The 17,490-nt window shown below is 51.5% G+C and overlaps 4 protein-coding genes across 4 annotated transcripts; 2 read left to right on the top strand and 2 right to left on the bottom strand.

Moving 5' to 3' along the window:
* Window positions 1-482: 482 nt before the first annotated feature.
* On the bottom strand, window positions 483-2,170 carry GT037_004819 (uncharacterized protein; the record flags this gene model as incomplete). The annotated part of the gene is made up of 5 exons (XM_038929866.1): window positions 483-1,370; window positions 1,705-1,775; window positions 1,833-1,896; window positions 1,951-1,982; window positions 2,029-2,170. 5 exons carry the CDS (start codon window positions 2,168-2,170, stop codon window positions 483-485), a joined length of 1,197 nt encoding a protein of 398 aa, XP_038788138.1.
* Window positions 2,171-2,679: 509 nt separating this feature from the next.
* On the top strand, window positions 2,680-3,754 carry GT037_004820 (thiosulfate sulfurtransferase; the record flags this gene model as incomplete). Its single annotated transcript, XM_038929867.1, has 2 exons — window positions 2,680-3,400; window positions 3,456-3,754. 2 exons carry the CDS (start codon window positions 2,680-2,682, stop codon window positions 3,752-3,754), a joined length of 1,020 nt encoding a protein of 339 aa, XP_038788139.1.
* Window positions 3,755-4,183: 429 nt separating this feature from the next.
* GT037_004821 (atp-dependent dna helicase pif1) lies at window positions 4,184-9,566 on the bottom strand (the record flags this gene model as incomplete). The annotated part of the gene is made up of 8 exons (XM_038929868.1): window positions 4,184-4,254; window positions 4,316-4,414; window positions 4,469-4,961; window positions 5,009-5,250; window positions 5,323-5,410; window positions 5,463-5,627; window positions 5,674-7,064; window positions 7,637-9,566. Coding segments are annotated over 8 exons (4,479 nt in total), but the record flags the coding sequence as incomplete, so codon positions are not given.
* Window positions 9,567-11,033: 1,467 nt separating this feature from the next.
* Window positions 11,034-15,800, top strand: GT037_004822 (fad nad-binding domain-containing protein; the record flags this gene model as incomplete). The annotated part of the gene is made up of 4 exons (XM_038929869.1): window positions 11,034-12,378; window positions 12,914-13,624; window positions 14,265-14,663; window positions 15,739-15,800. The coding sequence occupies 4 exons, from the start codon at window positions 11,034-11,036 to the stop codon at window positions 15,798-15,800; spliced, it is 2,517 nt and encodes an 838-aa protein (XP_038788141.1).
* Window positions 15,801-17,490: the final 1,690 nt, after the last annotated feature.

Below are 17,490 nucleotides of genomic sequence, written 5' to 3' on the forward strand. Positions count from 1 at the left end.
CCGTGCACATACCGTCTCGCCTGGTGAGAGAAGGTAGCAGGAAGGAGCGACTCAGGGTAGGGGAGTGAGAGAAACCATGTTGAACTGACACTCACAATACCTTGTCTTTGCCGTGCTGTGGAGCGAATTATAGGTGATATATGCTAGGCTGATTCATATCTGACTTTTGCACCATCCAAGGTTGGTATTAGAGGTGTCTTCAGGGTTGAAGATGACATCTGAGTAAGAATCGTATCCTGCGGTAGACTGGTAGACAGCGTAGTGCTACTCTTAGCATAACAGACCCGCTCATTACAGAGTGCGCTGGGGTATTGATGGTATTTCGAGAACGCTGGATGTGGGCAACCACAGCCGGCACCAACCGCAATTCTTCTATAAGTCAACGTTTGGTAGCATCTTTGAAGCGCACGCTCAATATCGATAGGCATGAAAACCAGGAATATGACTTGATGCCACTTGTGAAACGGCTGAGCACGCCGATATCATGCTTGATCACCCACCGTCTTGCTTATATCATCCTCACGAGCATCGGCCAGTGTGCCTTGTTCGCCTATTCTTGACCTCGCGCCCGAGATCTTGCCCGCAGTCTCCAATCCTCCTTGGACACCCTGTACTAGTCCGTCTAGTGCATCGAAGATATCGGCTTGTTGGTCCCTCGCATCGTTCAGCCTGTCCAGACCAGCCTGACCCTTTCCCTTGCTCTTCCTCGGTATCTCAACGCCTTGAATCCGGAGCATGTACCCTTGATCTGGCGCATCCTCATCGAACGACGGAGCTGTTCGCACATCCGTTTCCGTTATTTGCCACTCCGATGAAAGCGACTGCGCATCTGCGATGGTTCGTCCGTCCGCCGCGACATCGATTATGAGGTAGTGTTCCTTTACACCCGGTATAGGTGGGGGAAGCGGTGACTCGACTGGTGAGGCTTGCTCGTCTCCTTCTTCACTTTCCTGGTTCCGTCGTCTCTCACCACCACCTGGTCCATCCTGTGGGAGGTACTTTGTATCATCCAGCCCTAAGCCTCGCATCGATGCGGCGGTTATGATGGTCGGGTCGTCGTCTGCAAAGACATAGTGTGTATACGGGTGGTAGTGCTCGCCCGACGTTGCATCTTCGATTAGAGTAAAGAAAGGTCGGAAGTTCGGTGGTGGTAGCAATGGCTGCTCGAAACTAGGCTCGGGATACGGTATATCGTCATCGTCATCGTCCTCTGGCGCATCGCCAGGCTGCTGTTGCTCGCGGAGCACGTCGTCGGGAGAATGTTTGGCGCGCTGCAATGGTGTTGATCGTGGAGAGTACGACGCGTGAATAGCTGAGAGGGGCTCTGTAGTGTCGGGGTTGTTAGACATGTTGTGGGGATTGATGGAAGGCTGGAGTTAACGGAGTTCTGGGAGCTCTAGTAAGATGCGTGATCGATCGATAAGGGACGTGGTCCATGCACACTACCCTACCAGCATCAAGGATACCTAGGTATGAACCAAGTACTGAAGTACAGAGAAAGTCGCAGTGTGAATAGGCTGAGGAATGTAATGAAATCCTTAGGGTATCCAAATCCAAACGCCGATGGTAACAGTACTGTATAATCCAAGTATCGCTTCGGATGTGAAGCACTACTGCCCCAACTCCCAGCCTATACGCGAGAAGCATGTCGGTAACGAGCCTCTTCACAGATGTCCGTCGTCAGTGCTAAGGTCTGAAGGCTACAGTGGGCTCGTATCGGGTTCTTGCGGCTGTGTTGGGGTTTCGGTGGCCGTTGGCGCGTCTTGACTCTTCGACTTGAAGGCTGGGAATGCAAGTCAGCGGGTGTTCTGGAAGCTTCGAGCTGCACGTACGCTGACGACACATGGGACACTTTTCTAGAGAGCTCTCTTGCTTGAGCCAGGAGAAAATACAGTGCTGAGACACGTTAGTTGTGGGCGCAACAGGTACTCTCTGAGGATATAGGCACACCATGTGAAAGGAATGGTTGCACTCTCCCAGCACTATATCATGTTAGTCTTCATCGACTCTCGTCATCTTGGAACGTACATAGTGGACACTCGTCTCCAGGAAACTTGCACTTGGAGCAGGTGCTATCGTAAGGGTTGCGACAGATACCACAGACATCGTCGTCTGGCATGTCCCAACGCCATGCGGCGACAGCGTTCCATTCCCGTATAGTGACTTTCATCTTGTCCTTTGTGGCGCAATGGGTAGAACACGAGGTTGGCGCGCAGATTGAGTGGGACGCAGATCAACAGCACCAAAACATGCCGAGGCGGCAGATTTACGGCGGCGAGGGGCCACGGGCGCGTTAATTCCGCTACTAGTAGGGTCTGAGCTCAAGCTGGAGCTTCCAGCGTCATCACAATCACGAATTCGTAGACCATACAAATGCCGTTATCCAAACGCGTAATGCTATCATCTTCTGAATCGATCCTTGTATTCGAGCGCGAAAATATGTGTCACATGATGTTATACTCGACCAAAATTGCGTGCGCGTAAGGTAGATGGCACTTCGACAGATTTGCTGAGTTCCCCGCACTAATCTTGAAGCTTACTGCGGACCCTCCTCTGTACAATGGATGCAGATAGGGAAGCTTGACCTCGCCGTCTACTCCACATATCTTCGCTCCTTCTTCTTTCTCGCCGACCAGGACACCTTTTCTAGTTCACTGTATCCGCCGTCCAGCTACCAATATGTTCGTCGTACGCTTCCGCTGCTCTTTACGCCCACTCTCTTCCACTCCCTCCGTCCGCTTCCCCATAGCAGCAAGCAGTAGACGGACAATGTCCTCACACCACCACTTCTCTTCTTATCTCGTCTCACCATCCGAGCTCAATTCAGCTCTGAAGCATAATGCTAGCAAGCTTTCTTCAGAGCCGCGCATCGTCCCGCTTTGCGCATCCTGGTTTCTGCCCAACGATGGTAGGAATGGGTACAATACTTTTATTGAAGAGCGTATCCCGCGCGCTCGTTTCTTCGATCTCGACGCCGTCAAGGACATTCACTCGCCATATCCGCACATGCTTCCTTCTGCCGAAGACTTCGCAATCGCAATGAGACACCTCGGTATACGCCGTGAAGACAGCGTAGTCGTCTATGATACAAAGGAGCTGGGTATCTTCTCAGCCCCGAGAGTTGGTTGGACGCTACAAGTCTTCGGACATCCAAATGTGCATGTTTTGAACAACTTCCGCAAGTGGGTCGAACAAGGGTTCCCAACGGAGAGCGGAGAGCCAAAGGAGGTTGCGTCGACCGAATATGCAGTGCCGAAATTGGAGGAAGAGAGGGTCGTCGCCTTTGAGGAGGTCAAGGATATTGCAAAAGAATTGGGCAAAGAGGGTGCGGATGAAGTGCAAATATTGGACGCGAGGAGCTTAGGCCGGTGGAAGGGCATTGATCCGGAGCCTAGAGAAGGTATGCTTCTAGCTGCATAAGAGACACTACAACATGGTGAAGCTGACTCTACTAGGCCTTTCATCTGGGCACATTCCGCACTCCACCTCTGTCCCCATCACGGACCTTCTCGATTCGAAAGACAAGACGCTTCTCCCGGCCTCCGAACTCCAAGCTATCTTCAAGTCCAAGGGGGTGGATCCGTCTAAGCCAATCATAAACAGCTGTGGTACAGGCGTCACAGCGGCGATCATCGACGCTGCATTGTCAGAAGCTGGCTTCCCTGCACAACAGAGGCGCTTGTATGATGGCAGCTGGACCGAGTGGGCGCAGCGCGTGAAGCCTGGCGAAGGTCTCATCCGGAAGACGGAGTAGATTGGTACGTAGACTGGTTGGAGACGTGATGAGTTTCCTTAACAAGTTGATACCCCTTTTCTTTCGCATATATTCTTTGTATCCTCGAATGCATGATCTGATTCCGATTTTATGCCAATGATGAAGTATGCACAACTTTCTTGCTTGCCTAGTTCGTTGTATCTGTCAGTGTGATGCAATTTTGTGATTTTTCATGCCCGTCAACAACATCTACTCCTACAGAAGTAATAGCTGTTGAACATATTCAACAAGATTCATTTTGGTATAAAAGTAGTATCGAAATACCAAAGGCATGGGGTATATGCAGAGATCTAGATCCGACCGCCAGAGAGATTGTCGTATCCAAATGGAAGATATGCAAGAAGCTCACCATCCGCGCAAGTGACGCTCAGAGAAATAGTAGGACATAGGAAAGTTGACTTCTCAAGACTATGATGACTGAGAAGCCTGTGATGCGTGCGGCGTCTGGGATGATGGGTGGGGCTGATTCGGGTCAAGGTCTGTGTCCGGGTGTAAGGAGTCAGTGTATGTCTAACACGTTGCTCGCCCATAGACACTTACATGTATTGAAGAATTCCCTGACCTGCGGATTGGCACCTCCCAGAGGTCTCGTTGGAAGTGCCACAACTTCGAGACCCTTGAGCGAGCGTGCTCTACTGACTGTTCAAGATATTAGTCCACATATTACAGCTCTATCAATGAAGCGCGGCTTACGAGAGACGTAGAGTTGGCTTGCTTCAAAAGTCTTACTGAGATCGACAATCACGCGATCCAGCGTCATGCCCTGCGACTTGTGTATAGTAATGGCATAGCCCGCGACAAGTGGAATCTGTGCCCTCGATAACAGGCTGAGCTTGCTCCTGTCTCCATGCTCGCCAACATTCCCGAGTTCGTTGCAAGGACAGTCCGCGTAGATGACCTTAGTTCGGCCGTTGTCGAACTGAACAACTGGCCATGGCTGGTGGCCGTTCTGAATGGCGTATTCCTTAATTTGCCCCTGGGCGTATTTGGCATGAGTACCTTTGAGCTCACCGTAATCGCCTTTGCCGTTTGCTGCGCGGGGTAGCTTGTTAGGGTCAAATTTCTCAAAGCCGATGATCGAGCCCTGGGAGCCATTCACAAGGCCAGCGTTGGGTTCAAGATTGGCCTGTAACATCACACGCATGCCCTCCTTCAGATGCACGCTAGCTTCGTAGCGGTGTCCCTCCTGTGGGACAGTCAGTGATATTCGGGCATTCGCAGAGGTCGTCGTACTAGTTTTTGGAGGGTACCATCTATTTTCGGAATACAGTAGTTTTTCAAAGATTCATCTTCGCGATCATTCCATACGAAGTTATCTAAACACTTGTAGGCGAGTTGCCGTGAAGGGAGCTTCTCAATCTTTTCTTTGTTTACACGGTCCACGTCCTCGCGCGTGGAGAATAGTCGGATGGCGCCTTCGGTTTCTTTTGTGTGATTGAGCAGGATATTTGCGTGATGCCTAACAATCTCACCATCTAGTATGTGTCAGTACATGCTTCCAATATAATTGTATGCGACAGTAGCGTCTCAATGATGGGCAACTATACCTCTGCGAATCTTCTGGAGTATAGAGATAAACTTCCTGTCGTCTTGCCTATGAATTTCTGTAAGATTGATATGTTCAAAATTACAATCCTGTTTGTGTCAGTGTTGCTGCCGTACGAGTCGAATGGAGTGTACAATATACCCGCCACGCTTCGCTACTGAAGGCCCACTTGTCGGTGTCTAGCCAGAAATCACAGTTACAATCAGGGTTCTTGCAAATACGATGTCCTTTTCTCTCTTTAGAATTGAGCTGTCTTCCACATCCAATACAGTGCTGGAAGGGGTTCACAGGTGAAAGTTGGAAAAACTACGGTAATTAGCGTATCAACATCGAATCTTGTAGAGTGACTTACGTCTCCGGTAACAATGACTTGAACGCCGCCAAATGGGCCAGTGGCTTTACCGGCGCGGCTGGCCTTCATGACTTCGTTCAATCGCTCAAACTGGAGGTTTTCAATCATGCTGATCTCATCAATGACTAGTACGTCGGTCTGGTTGAACCTCTTCCAAACATTTTTTTGGTGAGCGGCTTTCTTCAACTCATCCAACGATTGGTTCATTCTGTCCGGTCTCCAACCAGCGAAATTGCAGACTGTTTGTCCGCCTACGTTAAACGCGGCGAGATTAGTTGGCGCTACAATGCGAACGTTCTTTCCTTGCTTCTCGAGCAGTGGAACGAAAGCCTTCAAAATAGTAGACTTGCCACATCCTGCAGACCCAGTGTAGAAGACGTTTTTCCCGCCGTCCACGATGAGATCTACGACTCTCTGCTGTTCTGCGCTCAATTTAATCTCGGGTTCAGAAACGTTCTTGTTAGCGGTAGTGTTCGGTCTTGGAGAATTTGCTGCAAGCTGCGACTGCCTTACAACGTGTCCTGCTTTGGAAGGTGATAGATCGTAGTTTGCGTATCCCTGGGATCGATTGGAAGATGGGGTTGGAAGGGGGTGAGTGTACATTGGAGGAGGTGAAGGTGTACGCTGAGCCCTATGCGCATGGTATGTCGGAGCAAAGCTGTAGGACTCTTGCTGCCGCTCCCTTTGGCGCTGGAGCGCTATTTCGACGTGGAATCTGTTTTCGTTCATATATTTCCATGCTTTGTCTATGGTACGAAACTTCATGTGCCAAGCACCACTGTAGCCTTTAATCTGTTCGAGAACGGTATCATAGTTTGTATAAATACCAGGCACTTTCCCACCTGCTACCGCGTAGTATACATTCTTCTTCGCGGAGAGATTGGGCTCCTGAACATATAGCCCAGCATTCCGCAGATCTTGCGGCAGGACAGGTTGTTTTGAGTTCGCCATCCGTTGCCTTGGTATGCTTTTCGTTGGCTCTGGGCTCGAAAGTATCTCGACTGGGTTGTGCTGAGTTCCGTACTGAGGCCCACTATAGGCTCGGGCGTGGTCTTGCGTCGCAGAATGGACTCTAGGGCTGATTGGCGATATGGCTTGTCTTGGTCGCTTTCTGAAGGCGTCAGGATGTTCTTCATCTGACTTTCGTTTTATTGGCCTCTGTTCTGATGCGTCGTTTGACCACAATGCGGCCGTAGGTGGGATGTTTTCCATGTTCGACATTGGCGGGAGCAGGCTGTCGGAATAGGACTGCATGTACGTGGGGTACTCGACAGGTACGGTTATGGAAGAAGCGTAACGCAAAGGGGTGTAATGCGAGTACTGCGGCGGAGCGGCCGTGAGGCCGGTAGTCGGAGGGGTATTATTCATATACGCGTCCAGCGCATGATCATCTATGCAAGCGGTGTGAGCTCAAAATTTGGTTCGCGATTTCAACGGGGGACAGTCAACACGTACTGCGTGGGCACGGCGAGGTGATAAGAGGGATCGAATGCGCCATCGTATCAACTCACGATGCAAGGAAACCTCTCACTAACGCCCATAGAGAACATAGATTGACTGATGCAATCATGCATTATCGATGTATATGGCCAATAGGGACGAGCTCGATAGATGCAGCCGCAATGCGGGGTGCGGGAGCGATTATGAAAGTGGTCGCACTCTAGTCAACGCGACAAATCGCGGTGGCTATCGCGCTAGCGCAAGCTAATGCAAGGTCCCGCCTGAACATGTGGATCGGAATGTTTCAGATACGTCGCACGTTTGCACAGAAGAGATACTGGTAGCATGGAAGGCATGTTGGTCGGATCATTTCAGACTAGGTGCTTCATACCGAATGTGTTGTCGTGTTGCTATATCGGACATGTCCAGCGCAAGGCCATGAATCATTCTCCAGTGCTCATTATAGCTTCTGATGCAGCCCGACTACGACCTTGTCCCTTCTTTTGCATCTTGTTCGCCCTACCCGCCTTTGCCCGCCCATTTCCTAACCATCCTGGCTTCGCCGTGACAGGCTGTAGGAATCCATCGATGTGCACACCACCAAACGTCCGCTCTTCGTTGTCAGAATCGTTGGTTCTAGGGTCATAGCCGTGGACTCGTATGCAGTGCTCGACCACGCGATAAGGTAGAGCAAAGTCTTTTTCGTGCCCATAACAATCTACATGCGGACAACGCAATGTGCCGATCTGGAAGAAGGGCCGTTTAGGTGTTGGAGGCTGCGGGATTGAGGAGACGGCCGGCGGCGATATAGCTGAAGGTGTGTAGAACACAGGCTCGGAAGCAGGCTTCAAAGCAAGAGTCTCGTGGAAGTGCATAAATGACATGCTCTCACCAAACAGAGCTGCGCAACGCTGAGCTGTACGTGCAATAGCTTCTCTGTCCCAACCCTGTACAGCAGCTAACCCAAGCACTTCACTCCAATCCATAAGGCCTTCCCTCAGCTGCAGTTCTTGTGTTTCTGAGACATCACTACCACCGATGCTGCTTGAGGATCTGCGACGTTTTCGTTCGCGGGTTATGTTGTTGGACGCCTCCCAGTCAGATGCTCCACTTGAGGTAGCATCACTATCTGGAGGCCTTCTTCCATCTTTGGCAGTCTTTGTTCCTGGTTGTGCTGTGTAAGCAGCTCGCGCCGATCTTGCACGCGATCTCCTTCGCGTGCTTGATCTGCGACTTGTTCCACCCTTCGATCGGGCTCGTGATGTAGACCTTGACTCCGGCGCACTCGACTCTGCACCTGATGTGAAGTCACTCATGGAGGAATCTGCCGACCCGCCACGACCGAAATGGTTGGCACGAGTCCGGCGGATAGCCAGTGCAAGCTCGTCTAGCTTTCCCATCATGGCCCGGATCGTTGGCTGTAGAAGCCGTTGTGTTCTCGCGTCGTCGGCCAGCAAAGTCGGCTCGGTGAGTCTCTCGTTACGAGGTTTCCTGCCACGTTTCTTTCCAGTCGCATGATGGCGTTCATCGTCGTCGCTATCGTCGTGTGCTTCGTCTTCATCTTCCGGTGGAAATGGAGCCATGGACGTAGAGCGCGACTGTGCGCAACTGGCGCTTTGAGATCGTGACTCGCTGCGTGAAGCTGTTGTGTAGTCCCCGGCGTCGGATTCAGACGAGGCCGCTTCCCGGGAGTTCCATCTCTCTTTGGCCAGTCGTAAAAATACAGCTTGAAGTTCGTCTCGGAGCTCATCTCCTACATCTTGTGTGCCTGTGCCTATGCCTACAGAAGGCCATTCGACGGTCTGACCGTCCGCCATGCTATCGCCCAGCTCGTCGTCGGAGTCTAAGAGTGATGCTGGGGGCAGTGGCCATGCCGTCCACTCTTTGGAAGGCACCATTGCCGTCTGCACGAAGCCTGCCGCATCCTTGTATTCGAGGTCTTTGCCAGCCTTCAGCCAGTTGTCCCTACTCTGCCAGGTTTCGAGCTGCGCCGTGGCTTCCTCGGGTCGTCGTAACCACCGCTTGAGCGCATGGGCGTTGTACAGATGTGTCGCAAGATCTGTGTCTTGGATCTGAGCGAGCGAATCTGCTACCTGACGATCGGCCTCGGTGAGGCTCTGCCATGCTTGGGGTTGGCCGAGAAAGCGGTTCGGGCGCACTGGTTCGTCGTCGTCGTCGTCGTCTTCTTCTTCCTCTTCGTCGGGGTCGTCCCGTGCGGACCCGCTATGGGTGTCTAGGTCATCGTCTATGTCGAGTGATATCGGCACATGGAGATTTTGTGCTTCTTGCGCGTCGCGCGGGTCTGAGACCTCCTCAACTGACGGCGATGAGCGTGCAGAAGGAGAAGAAGAAGGGGATGACGAGGCATCAGATACGTAAGAGGAGCGAAATGGCGCGGCGCTACCACCAAACAACGACATCTTCGTTGCAATAAAGGTCAAAGCGAGCTTGTGGCTGTCGTGGTATCAGCATCTGCCTTTTGCGATCCATCCTTCGTCGCGCTTCAGCGTCGCGGCCAAATTATGGCGGGGTTCTCGAAAACGACACGCCGTCACGTTGGCGCTATCGGCCTGGGTCGCTACCATCATTCCACAGCACACGTCCTACTCCCAACTGGGTATCCCAGAACACAGCTGCAAAGCGATCTTCAGCTTACATGGCTTCTCGGTACCTTGGCTTATCCAACGTACCTAGCCGGCGGATTACCGCAAGTACAGTTGAGGAAGTACTAGCAAATACCCACCGTTGGATCTGCACCTAGCCATCAGCAAGGCTAGACATTAACCGTCTTTTCTGCCGCGGGCTCTAACCACACATCAACACCAACAACTTATCCTGTCATAATTTCACCGACATCAACTGCGCGTTGCGCGCATCGCAATGTAAGACACATGATGCTAGCTTCCCATCGAGAATGGTGGCGACACTGTTGACATCTACCATCTCTAATCGCCCCGTCTAGAAAACAGGGTAAGCTTCTCCGCAATATCGTCATTGGTAGGTGATACAGTACCAAGGACGCCCTGCACTGCCGTGCTTCCAAGCTCTGCGGAGGCGCTTCCACTGTGACACATCAGCATGTACAGAGCTTTCATGGCTAGGTAAGAACTCTGTTGGAAGCGGAACGAGCAAAATTAGAAACATAGATTACGCAACGGTTACACCTGTAGACCTCCGCGCAGCTTCACGGCGGGTGAAGTCAAAACCTCTCATTTCGTATACACCGTCAATGCTCCGGAGATGCCACCGAAGATCGTGCCAACGACAGACTCTCGACAGACCACGAACTCCTCCAAGAGTCGGGCGAACGCTCCGAACGCGGCGCTTCAGCGGGGTCAGCATAAGCAATGGCATCAAGACAGCGGCGAGACTCATCAAGGTACTGCGCCCGATCTGGAGAAGAGTTCAACGGTTAGCAATACCGGTGATCAACGTCGAGGCACAAGGTCTGCGCTCTTGCACCCGGCACTAGAGAGCATCACCCAAAACCATCAGGCACCATCACAAACTTAGCTTTGGTAGTATCATACTGCACTCAAACGCTCTTGTACAGCTTTCTTTTAGGCTTCAGATAATGAAACCGCAAGCTATTTGACATCCTAACCCTTGATTCCTACGCATCAAATGCAATAGCCACGGCGTACGTCAGCACGTGAGACCCTGGGCCAGTCCCCTATTGACGGGCTGTTGCCAACCCGCACGAACTTACTCGTAATGCTTGTCGTCGATTGTTCCGACAGTGCGATCTTACTTTTAATTACACTTCAGCTTACACAGTAGGACCGAGCCGGAAGAGCCACCGCATATACAATCACTCGCTATGTTTTGACCATATAAATACAACACGTCTGGTGGTCGGTAACAGAAGTATAACCACACACTCCTTACCTTTCTTATCTCCCTGCAAAACTATTCCAGTTATGCGTTCCTTTGCTTCTATTGCCGCCGCCGCGGTGGTCGCCCTTCCTTTGGCCATCGCAGCGCCCAACAAGGCCAACAAGATGGATGCCAGCTACTATAAGCCGGAGCAGGTTATCGATACCGATGTCGTGATTATTGGTGGGGGTGGTATGGGTGCCTACTCTGCTATCCAACTCAAGGACGCAGGAAAGAGGGTTGTGGTCGTCGAGAGCAAATCCCGTATGGGAGGTCACACAGAGACTTACATGGATAACGAGACTGGAATTCCCATTGATATGGGTGTGAAGCTATACCACGACGAACCTTTGGTGCACCAATGGTTCGCACGCTTCAACCTTTCCACTACTCGGTTCAGCATCCCTGCTCTCCCGACGCAGAACGTTGACTTCAGGACTGGGCAGGTTTTGCAGGGTCTGCCTGCTCCTAACCAGACAGCCATGGCTATTGCTCTGCAGAAGTACGGTGCGGTTCTCGCCAAATATCCTCAACTAGAGGGTGGCTTCTATCTGCCAGATCCCGTCCCTGAGGATCTGTACATGCCCTTCGGCCAGTTCGTCCAAAAGTACGACATCGCTGATGCGGTACAAACCATCTTCGGTCTCACTTCCGCCTTTGGTGACATCCTCGAGCTCCCCGCTCTGCAGCAGATGCGCACCTTTTCCCTCGGTCTCCTGAAGACTATGCAGAACTTCCAGACCAGCTCGGTAATGGACAACAGCCTTCTTTTCGAGAAACTCACAGCCGAACTCCAGGCTACCAACTCTGTTCTTCTATCCTCTAAGGTCACCAAGACGCAGCGTGTGAGCAAGGCTGATGGTGGCGTGAAGGTCCTTGTCGAAACACCAATGGGCTGCCGTCTCATTCAAGCGAAGAAGATCCTTATGGCTATCCCCCCTACTCCCGAGAATCTCAACAAATTCGACCCTAGCGGCGATGAGTTGAAGATCTTCAACCAATTTACATCTGTCGGATACTACACCTCTATCATCAGGAACGCTGGCCCTACGAACATCACACTCCAGAATCTCGCTCTTGACAAGCCATACGCGCTGCCACCCATGCCTGCTATCTACAACGTCAACCCCACCGCCAACCCAACTCTAAGTCTCGTCTACTACGGCACCAAGGTTGGTCAGCATCTGAGCGACGAGGAGGCCAAGGCTGCGATCATCGCGGACCTCAAGCGCTTCCAGGCTGCCAACAACATGACTGAGACTGAGCCGGAGTTTGTCGCATTCAGCAACCACAGCCCATACAACATGTTGGTCGGTGAGGAGGCTACCCGCGCCGGATTCTACAAGCAGCTGTATGGACTGCAAAGCAAGCGCAACACTTTCTGGACAGGTGCCGCGTGGAGGGCGCATGACAGCTCTTCCAGCTGGGCTTACACTAGCCAGAGTGTGCTACCTCAGCTTTTGGCAAGCTTGTAGATGGAGCAAGTATATAGTGGCAGATCGCTATGTTGATGGACTATAACCTGGCTGTTTCCTACCGCTTTCGTCGATTCAGATATCTCCATTTATACGCTAATATAATGTCTTCAATATTTGTGTTATTAAGCTACCCTCGATTAGCATATTGCAGTCTTCGTTCAAGCTTGATGTAACTTCAGACAGCAATTACGAGCGCGTGCTATAAGGTGCAACGATCTATGTATGATACTTGACTGGTACCTGGGTGCCCGACTGCTACTAGTCTACCATGGTCCTTCTCTAGACCAGCATGCTAGACTACTTATCCGATACTTCCTACCCTCGTGCACTTTGATCCGAAAATCCTTTCATGATGGCTTCAACGTCCACAGATCAAACCCGACCCGAAGACAATCACTCTCTTTCCACGCCTGTTCGATTCCTCATACTATCTGACACACATGGAGCTAAGTTACCAGAAAATCTGCCACCATGCGATGTGCTGCTTCATTGCGGCGACTTGACCGAAGACGGCACCCCAGAAAGCATCTCTCTAGCCCTCCAACATCTAGGCAAGGTTAAAGCTAACTTGAGACTTGTCATCAGTGGCAATCACGAAATATCGCTGGACAAGTCCTATTGGCTGTCCCAGGGCGGAGAAGAAGCTGATGCAGAACGAGCGCTTGGAATGGTGAGCCCGGAGGCAAGCTCAGAGGCGAACGAGAATGGCATCACCTTCTTATGGGAAGGTACATATACCTTCACGCTAGCATGCGGCGCGACTTTCCGAATATATGCATCACCATACACTCCTGTTCACGGCGCATCAGCATTCCAGTATCATTCTAAGGAAGACCGATTCAACTCTGCAGGCACCCCGTCGTGGGCTCAGAACGTTGGTACCGAGACCTCGACCATTCCCAACAACGTTGACATCGTCATGACCCACGGCCCAGCGAGATACATACTTGACGAGACTGACGGTCATAGTGCGGGGTGTGAACATTTGCGACGCGCTATCGCGAGGGTGCAACCACGATTGCATTGCTTTGGGCACATTCATTCGCCGCGTCGCGGCTTCTACGAAGCGCATGTGCTGAGGCACGAAAGACAAACGGTGCTGGAAGGCGATCCCATTGAATCGATATCGAAAGTATGGATGGGAGAGAATTCATGTCGTAAGAAAGGATTCAGAAGCTTGACTCCAGGCGCCGCTCAAGAATTTCGAGAGAATAAGCAGCAGACACTGTGCGTCAACGCAGCAATGGAGGGGGATGAGCCAGGCGTGCTTGAACACCCACCTTGGCTGGTCGAGTTGGATTTGCCCGTGCAGACACTGTAAACATGGCATGGCACGGTGAGGTATACCGCCGGCAATATTTCGAGTCTCATTTACATGCGTAGGCTCTTGAGAGACACGGGAACACCTGGTTGGTCGAATTTGGAGATTGTGGGGCGCTGCAGCTCGCAGTCCGTGGAAGCCGGCGAGGCGTCCCAGATCGCATGGTGCCTATCTCGCGGTCGGTAGTCATGACCCCCGATCATGGGTATATTGAGTTATCCAGTGGGCCACTATGCATCCAATTCTACGGCTCATTGGTGCATCGCAAATGTCATAAGTAGTAGGGCTCGCATAGTATTGAGGAATGATGCATACAAAGGTAGACGGCTCGCTGCTTATGCCTTCGGCTTAAGGATAGTCATCTCCAGCGCATCGAAGCCCTTCATTGACAAACTCACAACCAAGATTCCCTTTCAATCATACCAACAACACACTTAAAATGGCGGCATCCTCTTCGCTCACGCTTTATCGTCCAGGGCCATCAAATGCGCTGTCAACACGTTCATACTCGACCTCGCTCATCTCGTCGCGTCTGTTCAGCCAGCAGACTGGTACAGCAATCGCGACTGAACTCCTCTACCGTATACTCATCGACATAATCAACCGCTTCCTCTGTTCTTTCCAGCGCATCGCTTCCCGTGGCATTGACGAGGCCTCATCCTGGATGGAGCGCAAGCTGCAAGAGCGCCGCGACAACCTCAACGCTGCCAAGGCCAATGCCAGAGAGGGCCTAAAGATAGTTGAAGAGGTGGGCAAATTAGTTGAAGACCGTGGCTTTGTAACTTGCCCAATGATGGGTCGTGCCATGGACGCCACAGCAGAAGACAAGAGGGAACTACCTGGGCCGCCACAGTGGATCCGGGGAGTGCTCGCTGGTATCGATGAAGGAAGGATGGTAGAGAGAGACTTCTGGATCCACACGCATGCCGAATGAGGATGGGATACCGATGTATACGAATCGGTATCGTCAAGAACTAGGTGATTGGCGCGGCGCTGTACTGGTCCCAGACATGCGCTGAAGGTTGAATCGCATCCATGAAGCGTCCGTTACCACATAGTGGGCTCTACTCCAGGGTAATCGCCCTTTGCTGCAAGCCACCAGCTCAACAAGAGCGTTCTTCCGGCGCCCGTTGAAGGTGCGAAAGTTTCTTCGAGTGCCATCTCACCGCAATGACAGCGTCCGAGAACGACTTCGAGATGATTCTCCCAAGTCTGAGGGCGATTCTTCGAATCATGTCCGTAGCAGGACTGAATCACGACATTACCTTGATGAGCTCTCTATGATACCCAAAAGCTGTACATAGTCCTATGAGGGCGCTCTAGAGGATCGGGACTCTTTGATCAGTTTTGCATTGCTTGTCAGCCCCCACTATATGCGCATTTCTAATGTATTCACCGCATCGACCATGAATCTCCACTTCTTTGATTCAAACACCTAGCTTATCGTGCGCTCTGCTTTCTTACAATAGCTGTCCTGCCAATACCATGTGTGTCTCAACCTACTTCCTGGCAACTCTCATTATCGCCTAGGCTGTTTAAATATGTGACATGTTGTCTACCTGCCGTGCTGCTACAACAACATCCCATAGGCGGCTTGTTTCTGGTCCTTTTGTCCTGCCGAGTATTGCTGTCCAGCTATCTCCTTTAGAGCATATGTGTCTACCGAGTACAGTGCCCGTGCAGCACGCCATATAGCCTCCATGTTAACTTACGGCCGGCACGAGTGGGCATCAGCGGTGGTACATAGCGGACTAAGATCAATTTCAGCAACGGGAGTGAGAGGCTTCTTGCGGTTAGTAGTGGATCAGGCGCTCTTATCTATCGCTGTCAACGTTTGAGTGTCGGCGTTCACTGCAGGCGCGAATGCGTAGCTTGCTTTGGCAGAGTTGCAAGTCCGACATCCACTTCATTAACAGTCAGCATGTAGGCCATCTTAAACTCCTCGCAAAGAGAGCGTCATTATTGATGTCGACGATGAAGATTTTGACGAAGAACATGGAGTCACGTCATAGCTCACTGCTTCTCAGACACAGACTTGCTCAGCTCATCTAGACTGACTCGACTTACAGCAGGATTTGCTCTAAGGCGGTCAAAGCTCACATTATATAAACAAAGCTTTTGGTTGCTTTCCACGCCTATCTTCTGCGATTGTTGTTTTAAGAAGCTCGCCAAAAACCTCTTTAGTCGTCACCTAGGTACATCAGAGCGTCATGCTCAAGAGGTCCTGCACATTGAGGATGTAAGCATCCATGTCTTCTGTGAGGAGAGCGCACAATCTAATCTTTTGTTTTAAGTTATAATCTTCTCGCTTCCATTCATGCTCGCTTGGTCTGTTCCTCTCCTACACCGTCGCACTGGCTGTTCAGCTCAACCTCAGTGACTGCGATCAAGACGAAACGCGTCTCGCACACTCTCAATTGCTGCCTTGTGTGCCCGATTTCCGAGTCGCTCTCGCTTGAAGTTGCCGCTCGGACCATGTCGCTTTGCGTGTTCCTACTGGGTGGATTTCCACCTTCACCTAGCCATGCCCGCGCGTCCGCCCTTCGACTATCGACGAAGACCTTCTATACCCGCTCTATTGAGCCCACCTACACCTCACTGTCACCGGCAGAACCCCGGCCGGAGCCTGAGTTCCGGCTCCTAGCGTTGTCCGCGCTTGGGCCAGTAGTTCGCATATATAAAGGCCGTTTCCACCCTTCCACCTACACTCTTTTTCTACTAGCAACAACAAATTCTACCTCAAATCAAACCTCTCTATCATCCTGTCACTTTGTCTCAAGTCAAACTTCCTTCTCCAACTTAACTCGATCATGGCTCAACACTCTAACATCACTCCGGATCGCTTCAATTTTGTCACATGACATCACACCTTCACTTGCATATCTCGGCCACTTGCAACGTCATGAGCATCACTCTTCCTCAACCAACATCACTGCTCAACGATACTCACCCCTTACTTGGACATCAACACTTCAATCAACCTTGATCCAACCTTGATCTAACATGACCTCTATCGATGATCATCAACAACCTTTGATCACCCTGAGCTATGGTGAATCATTCGCCTTCCTCTGTCGACTTTGAGCATGGTAACTATCCTCTCCGTCCGTCCCTTCTTCCCCCATCTTTCTTTTCTTATTATCAGCCTGCTGACCTTTTCAGATTCAGCATGCTGCCTTCGGACCGCTTCAACCTCTTCAGCTCTCCACCATAGAGCCTGCTCAGCATCCTCAAGTCCTATTCAGGCCGCCTTCCACACATCACGGCAGCATGGCATGCTCACGGCCGCTCGAGTTGTACAACGTCAGGGGGATTAGGGACAGGGTGCAAGACGGATTGCAGGTGGCCCTACGAGCAGTGGATGGAGGATTGGCATACTGGTGGGAAGTGCAGGATGCATGGTCAAGACAGTAAGAGAAGGAATATACAGATCTCGCTGGGATCTCGCTTTGGGCCTACAAGGCTGCTTCGGCAGACCCCATGGCTGGTGGTTGATGATCTGGAGGACATTCATTCTCACATCAAGGTGCTGGAGGACAGACAGTCTATGGTGCCTCGGTACTAAGCTGGGCCTACCTTGGAGATTTTAGTCCGCTAGCCTGTCGTTCGTCGCGGCCCAGATCATCACCCCTGCATACCTCGATGGCGGCCCTTATGGGTTTGGATCAACTTCAAGAAATGCAGCATGCGAAAGGTTATGAG

Source organism: Alternaria burnsii (assembly GCF_013036055.1).
Source record: "Alternaria burnsii strain CBS107.38 chromosome Unknown 698, whole genome shotgun sequence".
NCBI lineage: Eukaryota > Fungi > Ascomycota > Dothideomycetes > Pleosporales > Pleosporaceae > Alternaria > Alternaria burnsii.